Genomic DNA, 16019 nt, shown 5'->3' with positions numbered 1-16019 from the left:
GAATCGATGACGTGAACGCAAGCAACGCGAGAATGGAACGTGAAGCGCAGTAACACGTGACGTCAGAGCAGAAGTGCACAGAATGCTGTGCAGGAAAGGGGGGGGGGTATTGTATTTGTAATTTATTTATATGCATTGTAAGGTATTATTATTATATACATATACTCTATCCTGACCATCACAGCCATATATGATCCTTCCACCAAACCTCTAACACAAAGTTGGAGGCAGACAGATGTATATTGTCTTTGTATGATATGGCTTTAAGATCTTAAAGTTACAGTGTACAGAAACCATTGTGTGCTTCCAACTTTGTGCTAACATTCTTTGGAGAAGAAGCACATATGGGTGTGATGGACAAGTGTCCTCCTACTCAGATATAATGTATATCCAAAATTGTACAGATTTGTAAGTGGAAAAAAAAGTCTATATATTTACAAAATGTATATATACAAAATAAAAATCAGATGACAAACCGTATGTATAAATTTGTGCGATACGCAATGTACAACTCTAAAATAAAAACCATGTAAGTGTATAAAGGCTACATAAAACAATAGTGTATTAGTTCTAATAGATTGATTTATTGTAGCATTGCAGTGCGATTAAGAAATCAGATATTAAGCTGTAGATGAATAGGGAATATTAAGCAGAAAAATAGTTTCTACTTTTTACAAAAAGTAATGTAGAATACATGATTAAGAATCCCTGGGTTGAAAAGGAAATCAGTTTAAAAGATACCCAAGGAAAAAAAAAATCCAAGAATTATATATTTAGGAATAAGTTTAAAAAAAAAAAAAAAAAAACTATAAAAGGAACAACATTAGACAAGTACAAACAGCCTCAAATGATTTTTAAGTATTCTGTATGAATATGTTTATAACTATTAATTCTAATATTTCTATAACTTCATATCAGGCACAGTTCACATTTCTGTTGTAGGATCCCAAACACGGACGTTTTGTAGATAACGTCAGTGTGATGACCAGTCAGAGATTATAGATGTCATACATATAAACATATAATTTCATATTATTATTAATATTCACAATACAATATAATATTCATAAAATTGTCCTTCGAAAATAGCAGGAAGTTAGCAGGTCCTGATGTATACAAAGGCTATTGTTTCCAGTATGCTTTCAAGTGTGTGATTTTACTATGTTAATCTATTACAATAGTTTTAGACACATGGTTGCTGACATTGTAGTGATCAGATACAAATATGTGCCGTATACTGGTACATCTAAGGTCATTCCCAGTAGGCCAGACTAAATATATATTTTATTAATAGTTCTGCAAAAATATAAGGGCATATTAGTCCTCCTACATACAGTAAGTAAAAAAAATACATTTCATATCATATCATTTTTATGTCTAAAGGTGAATACTTCCAGGTATAAGTGAAGGAATATTATATTTTATATACACTGAATATAAAATATCTTCACACTCCTGTTAATATAGCAGGTTTTTGTGATGTGAAAAAAATGAAACCAAGATACCAAGATCCTGTACTTTTTTCAATTTTGGAGGGATGCCCTGTTTTGGTTGATGTCACTGTGGTACACTATTTTTTCTTATTTTGTTCATGATGGCTTTTACGATGGTCCACAATAAGTTTTGAAAATTCCTTTATACCCCTCTCCTGATTGACACCTTTCAGCATAAGATTGAATGCCCAAATATACAATAATAATAAGTAAAATAAACTTATGCAACCACGTTATTGCAGCTTTTTTCTTACTTATTTTTTATTTAATGTAATTTCACAGTGAGGCTGGAAAAAGCTCTGATATGATTCATCTCAGTGTAATTTTTGTACTTTGCAAAATCCTGCCATTGTACACATGGTTGTGTATGTGCTGATGGGCTTCTTCTATTATTCAGTTTGATTTACAAATTAATTTTATACATAGCACCACATCTCTGTGTCCTTTGACTATCCTCCACAAAGTGACGTCTATCCTTGCTTGAGCTGAGCAGCAGTCTGGTGTTTGGGCTACATTGCACATCAGCCCAGTCCAGCCTATGTAGTGTACAGCACATCACCAAAAACACTACATAGTGGGTTAAAAAGCCATTCTGTGATTTTTCAGTGACTGTGCTGGCAAAGTTGCTTTTCCATACTATGCTCCAACAAGTTCAGCATCTCCAAGATCACAGCTTGGAGTGCCTGTGCCAGCTGTTTTGCATTGTACGGCTCCCCCAGGGGGGGCACATGCACGAACGCAGATCGGCCTTTGCCCAGGTACAACGAGGTGTAGTAGGTGTAGTCACACAGGTATCTAATGAGAGCCAAAATACACATGAAGTGTTTAAAGCACAACAGTGAAAATCCATGTGTAACATGTGATGTGGCCTGATGTAAAGCAACTGTTAATACCAAAAAAGTTTTTTTTTTCTATAACCCCACATCCCAGAATGTTTTATTCCTCCACATCAATTAAGTAAAGCTCAACAAAATCTCATTTACTGCTAAAGAAAAACTTTTCATTTTTTTAATTTAACCATTTGCATTATAACATCTACCGCTTTATACCAGATGCTTCCTCAGCAACATCACAACACCATATTAGAGCGAGAAACTTGTGATCTGACTCACAGCCAAATCCTCTGTCATAGCTTTTGGAATCAATCAACATTATCTCACCAATTAAGCTGAGAATTCAACACTTTGCTGTGTTATAAATGTGATATTATTACACAGACACACTATTTATTGTGCTTTGTATTTTATGCAGACCGCATACCTGCCGGCATCTTTTGAAACGGATACAGAGATCCCGAGGTCTGAGTTCTTGACCCTCTTGCAGACAACATCCATATCGATCGCAGAATTGATGCAGTCTGGTCCTCCATCCATACAGCACTCGGACTTAGGATAGAAGTTGCAGTTGTCAAGTCGCCAATAGCCGTGGTTATGACCACATTTTTCAAGGGTTACTGTTGTAGCCATTCCAGACACTCCAACATGAACCACTAACTGTAGAGCACAAACAAAATAAAAACATTTTATTAAAAAATTAAATATATAACCATACACAGAGATTGTTTATTATTTTCGGTGGTACATCCACACCCTGCTCCTTATCCTTTAACATGCTAAACCATGCTCAGTATGATTCAGATCAGATGACTCATTTGATGTCCAGACTCAGATTGTGTGGACACTTGCTGAAAGCTGATTGCCGGTTGGCTGGATTTAGCCACAGATCAGGTACTTGGTTCACATTTATTTTCATCCCATCTATTTTTAAGACTTTGTTCCAGAACTCTAAAGGATTCTTTATGTATTTAATATTAGTGAAACAACTTGTCAAGAATTGTTTGTGGATACTAACACTTTAGGACTATGCTGGCATACTCTTATCTTTAAAGCATCCATGCCTACATCCTTTACAGAGTTATTGATCTTTTCAGAACCTATTAAAACATCATTCAGTGCTGTGGCCTCCTCCAGTCAATGTCCGCTAACCATGAGTTCTTACTTGTTATCAATAAAGCACACAACTGATTTAAAAAGCAGATATTTTTGCTTTGTTTCGAATTCTTTCAAATTATTTCGATATAAATCTCAATTTCATCTCAATTTTTACTGCCTTACAGTGGCCTGCTTTATCGACACTGACAAGTCTTTCAAGAGACAACAATGTAATGATGTAGTGGTTACAACATTTAGGATACATTCTTGGTCTTTATCTATTAAATGTCTTCCACATTAAGAATACTTTATCGATGTGTCTGTACCTTTCATAATTATATAAATTCCACGTTCAAGTGCATCATGTTTGATTAAAGAGGGGAAAAAAAGCAAAAGAATGACTAAATTAATAAAATTAAGTGCAAAATGTTCTTTTCTAAATTGTTCCTAGGTGAATGTATTGGCACATGTGTTTTGTACATGTGTGAATGCACATGTGTGAATGTATTGGCACAAATGCAGGATAGTGTAAAAATAAACAGAGTTTAATGAAATAAAAACATGAAACAGGGACGCAGACAAAACCAGATCGGACACGAGACGACACGAGACGACATAAGACGACAACAGAAGACACCAGAACAAAACCAAGGATTCCGCGCTGCACAAGGCAACCCGGCTTAACTAAATACTAATAATAATCATGACACATGAGGGACAGGTGTGCAGAGGCGGGGAGGAAAAGACAAAAGCGGGGCAGACACGTGAACACAGAATGTAAACAAAAAAGCACATGGCCAAAGTCCGGGCTGAGTCCTGACATAAACCCATTGCTAAAAACTGATGATCAATGAAAACAGTAAGTGCAATAACAGTACCTGTGGGTGATATAGCTCCCAGAGTGAAGGCAGAAGATTCTGGACTGCTTGGTACTCCACAGGAACCTCGGTAATGTGTAGATCCACATTTGGGCCGAGCCCCAACTTCTTTAGCTCCTGCAATTTGGAACATACTTCAAATAAAGACCTCGTTTTGAAAAAGGTGTGTGTCTTTGGGGAACCTGAAGAGTCAAATGTATCTAAAGAGCCATAAAGGACATATGTGACCGTGGACAATGCCTTGAGTAGTGCCTTCTGCATTTCATTTGGGATACAGAAAGGTAATTAAATGGTTATAAAGTGACATGCACCGGTTCCTTATCGCATTTATTGCACATACACCAGATATAGAGTCAGCATAGTCCACAACACTTATCCCTGGGTCAGTTTGGTTACTTTTTAACTCTTCGAAATGTACAAACTCCAATACCTGCACTGCCACCCAGCTCGCATTAACAGTGTGTTCTCCAAAAGGTTCGAAACCTGTAAAAAAGACAAAATGATGACTAGCAGGATGAATAATGTCTGTCTACATTTACAGCCTCATAGACTTTAGAAAAACATCAGGTGTCCAGATTCTACAGATACTTCAGTCCATCTATATCTACAAGTTAACACAAATACATTCAATTACATGGAGTCTCATAAATCTTAAGCAAGCAAATAAATTGTCACTTGACACTTATATTTTTTTCTATATAGATCTGCAAAATAAATCTTTTGTCATAAATTTTAGCTACACCTATGACACTACTGTTACACTGAAACAAACAAACAAACAAACAAACAAAACATCAGCAGTAGGTGTGTAAATGTTTTCTCTTCTAACACAACCAATGGCATATCGACAGCTGTCTTAAGATCAGGACACAAAACTCCTTGATAACGGCTGCGCTCGTGCTTTGTTTGTTTACATTTAGTTTAGAGACGAAAAATAATGTCGATCTTTTACCTGTCACGATAACCGTCTTCCTTTGCTCCATATCACTGATGCCAACTTGGGAACAGAGTGAAAGTGATTTTTTAGATAAAAACGTTTCATGGGAGTAAACTGACCCTAACAGACAGCTTGATTATTGGTGCTAAGATAAATACAACTCCCATCAGCGCTTCCGGTCATTCTCTCTCTCTCTCTCTCTCTCTCTCTCTCTTTCTCTCTCTCGCTCTCTCTTTGCACCATGAAACACAACAGCGCCACCTGCTGTTCAGTTTACTCGCATAACGTTCAGGTGACATTTGCTAGGAGGCTAAAATTTAAAATATTATTATTATTGTTGTTATTATTTCTTAGTAATGACTAATTATTTCTTACAAATAGTGTGGAAAATGATTTAGAATGGTAAAAAAAAAGTATAAATGTTTTACGTTGTGTTACGTGAAAAATGGCCTCCTGTCAATCATTTTGTAGACACGCCCTGAACACTCCTTCACGTGCCTATAAATCATTTTGAGGAGACTCAGTTCTTGCTAATGCTAACTTTAGTTGAACTACCATACTCACTTTATACTTTATGTACTTTATGTATATATTCAAATAAACATATTTAACTGAGACCTAATGTTAAATTGTGAGAAATTCATTTCAGAATTTCGTTACAAACTGAAACCTTCGATGTCACTGCAGATCATGTGTTTATAAATGTATTATTATAAACATTTTTTATGATTATAAAGATGTATAACCTTTAAATTTAGGGATTAATACAAAGTTAACTTGTTTTTTATTTGTTTTTTAAACAAATATTCAATTCTAAGTCTGAATTCATACTTAAGTACCTCACAATTATTACTCTGCATTATCTCAACTCACACTGAATTTATGAACTATTTTTGTGGTTTAGCATCTTGTTTACTGTTCTCATTGTTTTCACTTTGCACAGGATGAACACTTTAAGGTGTTCCTCCTTGAGTAGCAACCTGGACAACCGGTTATTGGGAAACTGTGTCAGAGAAAATAACATTAATACTACAGCTAACAAAGTTACAGCCAGTTTCCACCATTTCTGAAAAAAAACAACAACACACATTCAAATGACTAATATATAAAGAATGATCCTTTGAGTTTAAATATATGAGGACAGATTTTTGTTTTCCAACAAAACACTGGTTTAAAAATGATTGGCACTGTTACATTGTGTACTAAAGTTCTTCCTGTAAGGTTTATATATATATATATATATATATATATATATATATATATATATATATATATATGTATATATATATATATATATATATATATATATATACATATATATATATATGTATATATATATATATATATATATATATACATATATATATATATATATATATATATATATATATATGTATATATATATATATATGACTGAAACAAACAATGGTGTAAAAATCAGATCTTTTTTGTTTTAATTTATGAATAGCTGGGGCATGTTTAAATATACCTAATGACAAAGAATTAGGACATGTTTTACTGTGACGGTACATGAAAAGAGCTATATCTGGGTAATTTACCTTTGTATATACTTATATTATGTAAACACATTGTGTTTTTATGTTAGTTTATGGTAATTACATGAATTAAATGAACTGTCCCATTTGCAGTAAAACATGACTTATTAGAAGAATGTATCATGCAACTCTACCAGTGCAAAATAGTAAAAACAAACAGCTTTATATTTTTGCTTATTTCAAGCTGCAGCTTTCTTGAACATAATAACCGAAAATTATAACATAATTGATGTGCAAATATTCGACTAGCTCCTCAAGCTATTGTGCTTGGCAAGAAACTTCTCTCTACTCTGTTTAAATAGCCATCAAACCAGATTTGAAAACTCTTTACTGAACTGATTTGAGTGGCAGGCACAGATCATTAAAATCAGACCTGCTGGCTCAGACCTGCACGACAAGACTGAGAACAAAGATCTGGTTCAAACCTGTTTGTGTGAGTTGGTCTCAGAAAAACTCTGGGGCGTTGTAAGTCCTTGTGTTTTAGTGCAATGCTTTTGCAGTTGTGGTATTCATATATTATAATCACCTCTTTTCTTCTTGGCCTTGGGCTCCACACATGTGTATGAGTCATGAAGTGGAGCCATGTAACTGAGCTCAGAAGAGGCAAAGAAAAGGGCCTGCAGATTTAGTATGTGAGCGTTTGGTCCCAAGCAGCTGCATGTAACGTGTTACCAATGCTGCAAAGTCTGAACTAAAAGCATCACTAACTTTTACATCAAATAAATATCATGAAAAATCCAATCTATGGATAAGAGGATAAGAGGAAGAACAGATTAATTGCCTAGCTAGGACCTGAACTAACAGCCCTATGAATCCTACTATAGAGCCGTAATCTATTGTTTAGTACAAAACCGAACTAACAGCCCTGTGAATCTTACTATAGAGCCGTAATCTACTGTTTAATACAAAACTGAACTAACAGCCCTCTGAATCCTACTAAAGAGCCATAATCTTCTGTTCAGTACAAAACTGAACTAACAGCCCTCTGAATCCTACTATAGAGCTGTAATCTCCTGTTCAGTACAAAACTGAACTAACAGCCCTCTGAATCCTACTATAGAGCTGTAATCTCCTGTTCAGTACAAAACTGAATATCCATTTTTATGAATGCACTCTCTTCTCCTTTTTCCATTTACCCCACCATTAATGTTTCCAAAGGTGAAAAATATCAGTTTTCTGCCACCTACACATCTTCAGGTGCCCCACATCCTCCACATCTTTTTTCCCTCCTCCGCATCATTCGGCTGCTTCTGCGTCAGACCCCATGTCAGCGTTGCCATAGTAACAAGCAACGCTGGCGAAGCTCTCTGATGTAAATGGCCCACGAACGTCACTGTTCCCTGTCGTCATATCGGTTTGTCCCCTTGCTTCTGTCTCTGCAGGCACAGCTATTTATAGAAACCATAGAAACAGCCACAGAAACCAAGGTGATTCATTCACTTATTTCCAGATTTACACCAATGTTCTCTCACAGATACAGATCTCCAGAGAGGTGTAACAGGGTGCAAATTAACTCGCTCAGAATGAATTATTTTAGCATTTTAGAAGAAAGCTGCAGAAATAACACCACACATAGCTTTTTTTATTCCTCTGGTAGAATTGTATGATGCATACATGTTCTTCTAGTCATTTATTTAATAGCAGCCAACATGCAGACTGAGACTCAATGTGTTAAAATGTTTGTTATAATTATTATTTGCAAACACTCACTCACTCACTCACTCATTTTCTACCGCTTTATCCGAACTACCTCGGGTCACGGGGAGCCTGTGCCTATCTCAGGCGTCATCGGGCATCAAGCCAGGATACACCCTGGATGGAGTGCCAACCCATCGCAGGGCACACACACACTCTCAATCACTCACGCAATCACACACTACGGACAATTTTTCCAGAGATGCCAATCAACCTACCATGCATGTCTTTGGACCGGGGGAGGAAACCGGAGTACCCGGAGGAAACCCCCAAGGCACAGGGAGAACATGCAAACTCCACACACACAAGACGGAAGCGGGAAACGAACCCCCAACCCTGGAGGTGTGAGGCGAACGTGCTAATCACTTAGCCACCGTGCCCCCCTATTTGCAAACATGAGACAATTAATTTATATTATTAGTTATTCATAAACATATATTAATTATATATATAATTATGAATAATAAACATGAATTATATATATATATATATATATATATATATATATATATATATATATATATATATATGAATGTCAAAAGCAGACTGAAGTGTCCTTTACTAGCAGAAAAGCTAAATTATGAACATAACAATGACATTTTATTCTCATTTATTTGTTTTAAACTTTGATAAGTATGTGTTCACTTTCAGAACCTTTTCTGTTCACGTGAAAAAGACCTGACTGATGTCGTTTCTGTAAAGTAAAATGAATGGAAATTGTGTTTTTAATGTTCAAAGACTGAACACTGACTGAAAGAAAGCAACATTTCCCTGCCAGACTCTGTGGCTGGCCTCGCGCTGTCCCCACCCTCGCGCGCTCTACGTTCCTCATGACATCAAACCACAATGCACCGCGCTGTTTGCAGTTGTCCCAAACTCTCCATAGCGACGGAGCCTAGCGCCGCCCCTTATTTAAATGAAACCGGAAGACAACGTCATTTTTGGCCAATCTGAGCGCTTTGAAATGACATAATGGAATTTTCTGGGATAGAAAACTTGCAAATGCTTATTTTACGCCCATAGATAGAGTTTCTGAAGACCGGGAAGAGTCGGTTTAGAGGACGGGAGAGTAGCTTACTAAACAGGAAATAAATCAATTAGAAAAAAGAGGTGATAAAAGAAGTTACGTAACAAAGACCTGGAGCGAACGATAAGACGGTGTGAAGACAAAACACCAGAAAACGAGTCACGCAGTGGGTTTTTACGCGGCGTCACAGCACAAGACGAGGAAAACTAAACCAAACAGGCGGAGGATAACGAGCCCATCTCACCCCGAATGGGGCTGTAGAATGGAAACGATCTTCTGTATCCAGAACCGCAGCGTCACGGCACCATGAAGAAAGATATGAGTTTGAACCTGGACGACCAAAACAGCTCTAACCTTAAGCCGGATTTACGGGACGCTGAAGGAATACTCAGCTCCCAGGACCTGGGACTCCTAAAACTCGCCTCGCCTGAGCTAGAGAGGCTGATTATCCAGTCCAACGGCATGGTCACGACGACACCGACCTCACAATTCGTTTACCCGAAACCCGTGAGCGACGAGCAGGAATTCGCAGAGGGTTTCGTGAAAGCTCTGGAGGACCTGCACAAGCAGAACCAGCTGAACGGCGGCGCTACGACGCTGAACCGCCTCTCAACAGGCGCCGCGCTCGGCTTGCCATCCGACCTTCCGGTCTACACGAACTTGAGCACGTATGGAGGCGGCGCGCTGGGCACAGCTGTGAACTACTCCACGGACACGATCCCTTTCCCGCCGCCACCTCCAGGATCCTCTTCATCGTCGTCGTCGTCGTCATCGTCATCGTCACACGCGAGCACGCCGAACGCTCAGGCTACACAATCCACGCACTCGCGGATCCGTTCGCCCAAGGACGAACCGCAGACCGTCCCAGACGTGCAGAGCTTCGGCGACAGTCCGCCTCTGTCACCCATTGACATGGACACGCAGGAGCGCATCAAGGCGGAACGCAAAAAGCTGCGCAACCGCATCGCCGCCTCCAAGTGCCGCAAGAGGAAGCTGGAGAGGATCTCGCGCCTGGAGGACAAAGTCAAAACGCTCAAGACTCAAAACAGCGAGCTCGCGTCAACCGCCAGCGTGTTGCGTGAACAGGTCGCGCAGCTCAAACAGCGGGTCATGAACCACGTGAACAACGGCTGCCAGCTGCTGCCCACCCAGGTGCAGGCGTACTGAGGATGCGTTCCCCTTTTTATCAGAACTGTGCCAAAAGAGCGGACACTGATATAGGTGCTCATGTAAATAAGAGTGGGAGTGTATAGATGTATACACACACGTACATGTTTACACCGTTTTGTAGCAGATGAACTGAAATGAATTATTTGAGAACTAAACCTCTCTGTGGACCTTTTGCTTACCTGCAGAGATCATTTCCTGTATGCATCTAATAAAACATGGCATAAGATCAAAGTCTTCAGAAGAGTTCAGTTCATTCAGGTGTGTTATTTGGTTTAAACTAAACAGCAGGAAGGCAGGCCTACATCTGTCTTACTGACTGCAAATCTACGACAATTGCATTTACACTACTACGTGTCATAGTTCTCAGACTCTGGGCCTAGTTACCTGAGACAGGAGAAGACTTAAAGCAGCAGCAGTGTTTTGCATGATAATGAGACAAACTCAATGAGTGCAACCAAACACAGATGTCATGCATGCACACTTCATGTTTAAAGCCTTAATTGTGTACACACACTTACTAACCAATGACCTTATCTAATTTATATTACAGTTATTCACACATCGTCTTATTTCTTCCTGTTGTGACTTGTCGTTGATTTACTTGTTTATTTGTCACGTCAGACTATCACCTTCAAGATTTCTTGAATTATCGTCTAATAAAAAGGATCTTGTATTTGCTCTGTTGTTGCTAAGTTACTTTTTTTTTTTTTCTCAAGAGGTCCCAGTCTCACTGGTTTACTTGGATGCAGTTGCTTGTTTTACAGGTTATGTGTGTGAAGAATGTGCTTGTTAATTCATGGTGCTTAAGTAACCTCTGTGCCATATTTTAAGTTATGGGTGAGGACAGCATAGATGTGAGCATAAAAAAACTCTCTTTATTACAGAGGAGGCCATCTAATGTTTGTTATTGGTAAAACATCAGGCCTATCTCCAGTAATTAATAAAACCAATATCATTTAAGTATTTAATTGTCAAACATTGAGCTGTGAGATAGTTTTTTGGTTTGTTTGCGTAAATTATAATGCCAGGTCTATGCATTCGAATCTTAAAATGCCATTCTGGGTGTTTTGCTGAAACATGTTCACATTTAATAGCACGCTGATATCTGATCGTGATATTTATGTCAATACTTCACATTCCTCTATGCTAACAGCTTAGACAGAACTGTAGACTATTTACCAAGCCATTAGTATGCCTATTCAATGACGTACAAATTCTGCCTTTTGTCTGTTAATGTCAGGGGCAAAAATGAGGAGAGGAAATACTTTCTTAATGATCCGATCAGTCTGATATATTTTTATATCACTAGTTAGTATACTAGTTTAACCTTTTAAGGCTAATTACTTAATAAATTCTATTCAAACCTATTATTTGGACCGAATTACTACTTGAATATTGTGAAATTGAACACCAGTCAGTGTGTTTTAAAAAATGTAGAACTTAATTTACTAGTTTATATCAAACTGAAAGAGGAATAAGTATGATTACACATTTTAAAATAACATCAGTGTGAGATGTGTGTCAGAAACACTGCAGTTAGCATTGGGAATTTCCCAGAAGTTAGATTTCAACAGAAAAAGCTAACACTGACACTCCCTCATGGTAACTGAACAACAATACCACAATGTATACACAAGTCATGCCATTGCAGCACCACCCTGCTAAATACGTGAGGTGTGACACAGCTACACCTCTTTTATCAGTATGTTTGTTAGCAACAGTATAGCCTTAATTTGTGGCAGTTGTAACAATGAACCATCATTTTATGCAGGGTTTTAATGCTTGGGTGCTCTTGAAACACTCTGTAGTGCTAGCATGTAATCAAACGCCTCGTTCAGAAGGCTTGGATTTAAGGGTGGAACATGCAGCAGGGAATAAAAAAAGATGATTTATGTGGATTGTACTCTTTTGGAAGCTTATATTTCTAGTTATATCAGATAGGATGTTTGTAAGTAAAAAAATCCAGTGTATGTAACTTTCAAGTGTATAACTTTTGGTGTAACTGGAAAATTGTAAAGTGTAAAGTAATCTTATTTTCCAAGCACACTTAAGCACAGCACTCAATAATAACATTTAAAACAATTGTCTGATGTCTGCTTTTTTCTTTTGTTAAATTTTCTTTTGTTTTGAGATTCCATTTGATTTTCCATTAGTTCTTTGCACATATAGAAACTATGATCATGGTGGCTTAGTGTTTAGCATGTGTGTCTCACACCTGGAGTTTGCATGCTCTCCCCATGCTTTGGGGGTTTCCTTTGTGTACATCAGTTTCCTCCTCAGTTAAATTGTCTGGGGTGTGTAAGTGATTGTGCACTGCAATGGGGTGCTACCCTGTCCAGGGTGTCTGCCATGTCTTGCCCACATCTTTGTGACCCTGTGCTACAGAATAATAACTAATAACAGTATAATACATAAATATGGATAACACACAGGTCACATGAGCAGGTCCATTATTTGAGCAAAGTATTTCTGACTATTTCATTAGTAATTTCTAGTAGTATTTCTTTAGTATTTTCTATTAGATGACTAGTTTTCTGTGGACTAGCTAAAAGTGTATTCTATATACTATATAAAGTATAATGTTTCTATTAAGAAATTGAGATTATATATGATTTTGAAACAGTAGAGGATTTGGAGTCATATTTTATAATCAAGAGCATATTTTTTTCTAGGGACAGAACAGTCAAGATAGCGACATAAGATTTTATTTTTATTTTATTTTTGACATAAGCTTTTTGATGCCTCGGATTGAATCTCCGGTTTGATAGAGTGTTTGGGTTATACTAACCATTTTTTTGTATTTGTGTTTGTATGGGTTTCTTTCCACTGTCCAAAAACACTGCTATACACCAATCAGCCATAACATTATAACCAGTGATAAATGAGGGTAATAACATTGATCATCTCACCACAATGGCACCTTTGGGACACCTTGGCTCGGTTCTTGAAGATGATGTGTTGGAAGCAGAAAAAAATGGGCAGGCATAAGGATCTTTGTGACTCTGACCCAGGGCCAAATTGTGTTGGCTTGATGACTGGGTCAGAGCATATCCATAATAGCAGGTCTTGTGGGGTGTTCCTGGTATGCAGCAATTAAAACCGACCAAAAATGGCAAATGAAGAATAAAACAGTGAACTGGTGACAGGGTCATGGGCACCAAGGGTGCACGATGGGTCAGAGCTGTTTTGGTTATTATTTGGTTATATTATGTTTTGGTTATTGTTTGTTATTCTTCTCATTCCCACCCTCAGATACCACAGAATCTCAGCATGTCTGGCAGAAATATCATCATGGATGACTGCTCATCAGTTAAAGCTCAATCCTAGCAAAACTGAACTGCTGTTCATCCCAGGTGATTCATTCCCAGGTCATGACCTTGCTATATCCCTGCACAACGATCTTATCTCCCCTTCAGCCACAGCTTGCAACCTTGGGGTAAACAATAGACAATCAACTGTCCTTTTCCTCTCATGTTGCTAATGTGACTTGCTCATGTCGGTTTCTTCTCAACATTAGAAGGATTCGACCATTTTTGTTCACACAGGCTGCTCAGGTACTTGTTCAGTCTCTTGTCATTTCAAGACTGGATTACTGCAATGCACTGCTGGCAGGTCTACCTATGAACGCAATCTGTCCTCTGCAAATGATCCAAAATGCAGCTGCACGGCTTGTTTTCAACCTGCCAAAGTTCTCTCATACCACCCCGCTGCTACAATCCCTCCACTGGCTTCTGGTAGCTGCACACACCAGATTCAAAACACTGATGCTGGCCTACAAAGCCAAAAACGGACCAGCTCCCTCTTACCTCAAAGCCCTCATCACTCCTCACACTGCACCCCGCACCCTCCGATCTACCAGCACTGCTCGACTGGTTCCACCATCGCTCAGGGTAAGAGGCAAGTATACTACAAGACTCTTCTCTGTACTGGCACCAAGGTGGTGGAATGAACTTCCCCTAGAGGTCCGGACAGCTGAGTCACTGGCTATTTTCAAATGGCGGTTGAAGACATACTTATTCAGGAAACATTTCAACTAGCACTTCTTTCCCTATCTTCTGCATTTATTTAAAAAAAAATGTTGAAACTTTTTCATTGTGGCTTTGAACAATGTTTTAAACTCATGGTATCTTAAGTATGTAACCTAGTGAACCAGCATTAATGTATCCAATGAGAGAGATTTAAGCACTTATGTACGTCACTCTGGATATGGGCGTCTGCCAAATGCTGTAAATGTAAATGTAAATGGTGGGAATACAAAATATTAGGCAGGTGGTTTTAATGTTATGGTTTATGCGTATGTGTGTGTTTGTATGTGTGTGTGTGTTGTTCTATATCTGAGGTGAATGCTCCCACCCTGAGCCCACTGTACCTGTGATAGTCTCCAGATCCACCATGACCCTAACCAGGATAAAGCACTTACGGTAGACAAAATAACTAGTTGTAACAGCAGCATTGTCCAGTAGAGGGAGACACATGGTAGACATTGGCCCACTTCCCCTCAGGTATATAATTTCAGAGTCTTCAAAATAAATAGTCTGCTCTTTCCTATCTTGTGTCTTGCAGTCAGTCAAGCTCTATATCCACTTCACTATCTGTTTTCACCTGAGCTCTAATCACCAGCAGTCTAGCCATGTCCTCTACTGTGCCCTTCATGAATTCCTGTGTGTTAACCATCCAGACTGTTTATTACCCTTTCAGACATGTCTGCTCTTCTGACCTTAACTGGATCTATTGTAATTCTGAGAGGACTGGGGGTTAATTAAAAATCCCACAGAGTAAGCAGGTGACTCAGGGCTTTCCACAGGCCTGCAGCAACTGTATAAATTACTGAACAGGCGTCAGTGGTTGTTTTCACTGTACTCCGTGTGCTCTGTCCTTCTCATGCTTTGTGTCCAGAATCAACCGCTTGACTAAAGTGAATCATTATATCAGTGACAATAGGCACATCTGAAAAGCACAGAGCTGTGCAGGTTTTAGTTTTCCTTATTAATAAGCCTTGCCCTAACTTCTTGAGTCATCTGCTTCTTGAGGTCATCTGGCCACCTAGAGCACAAGCAAAACACGTACCCATTGTACTTTTGTCCCAGACTCTATTTTAAACAAGGGACTGACCAGACCACATACAATAGAAGGTCAAATAAACAACAGAATTCATGCTGATTAAAACAATACATTTTCATGAGAAGCGTCTTTAAAATAACATGACAGATTTTAGCAGTGAATATTCCAAGGCAAACAGACCAGTGCAATGTGTGTGTGTGTGTGTTTGTGTGTGTGTGATCCATAACCATAAAAAAAATTGAATAAGTGCTTCCTCACCACATAAACAAAA

The 16019-nt window shown here is 38.3% G+C and overlaps 2 protein-coding genes across 2 annotated transcripts; one reads left to right on the top strand and one right to left on the bottom strand.

The window, feature by feature from the left end:
- Positions 1–1736: 1736 nt before the first annotated feature.
- Positions 1737–5444, bottom strand: pgpep1 (pyroglutamyl-peptidase I). Its single transcript, XM_060869314.1, has 5 exons — positions 5255–5444; positions 4733–4785; positions 4303–4419; positions 2754–2986; positions 1737–2288 (listed from the first exon to the last, which is right to left on the bottom strand). The coding sequence occupies exons 1-5, from the start codon at positions 5283–5285 to the stop codon at positions 2096–2098; spliced, it is 627 nt and encodes a 208-aa protein (XP_060725297.1). The 5' UTR covers positions 5286–5444; the 3' UTR covers positions 1737–2095.
- A 3997-nt stretch (positions 5445–9441) lies between these two features.
- On the top strand, positions 9442–11365 carry jund (JunD proto-oncogene, AP-1 transcription factor subunit). The gene has a single exon (XM_060869305.1). It carries the CDS (start codon positions 9824–9826, stop codon positions 10682–10684), a length of 861 nt encoding a protein of 286 aa, XP_060725288.1. The 5' UTR covers positions 9442–9823; the 3' UTR covers positions 10685–11365.
- Positions 11366–16019: the final 4654 nt, after the last annotated feature.

The sequence above is a fragment of the Tachysurus vachellii genome, chromosome 1, assembly GCF_030014155.1.
Source record: "Tachysurus vachellii isolate PV-2020 chromosome 1, HZAU_Pvac_v1, whole genome shotgun sequence".
Taxonomy (NCBI): domain Eukaryota; kingdom Metazoa; phylum Chordata; class Actinopteri; order Siluriformes; family Bagridae; genus Tachysurus; species Tachysurus vachellii.
The sequence above is the reverse complement of the archived record's forward strand: the minus strand, read 5'-3'. Positions and strand labels throughout refer to the sequence as shown.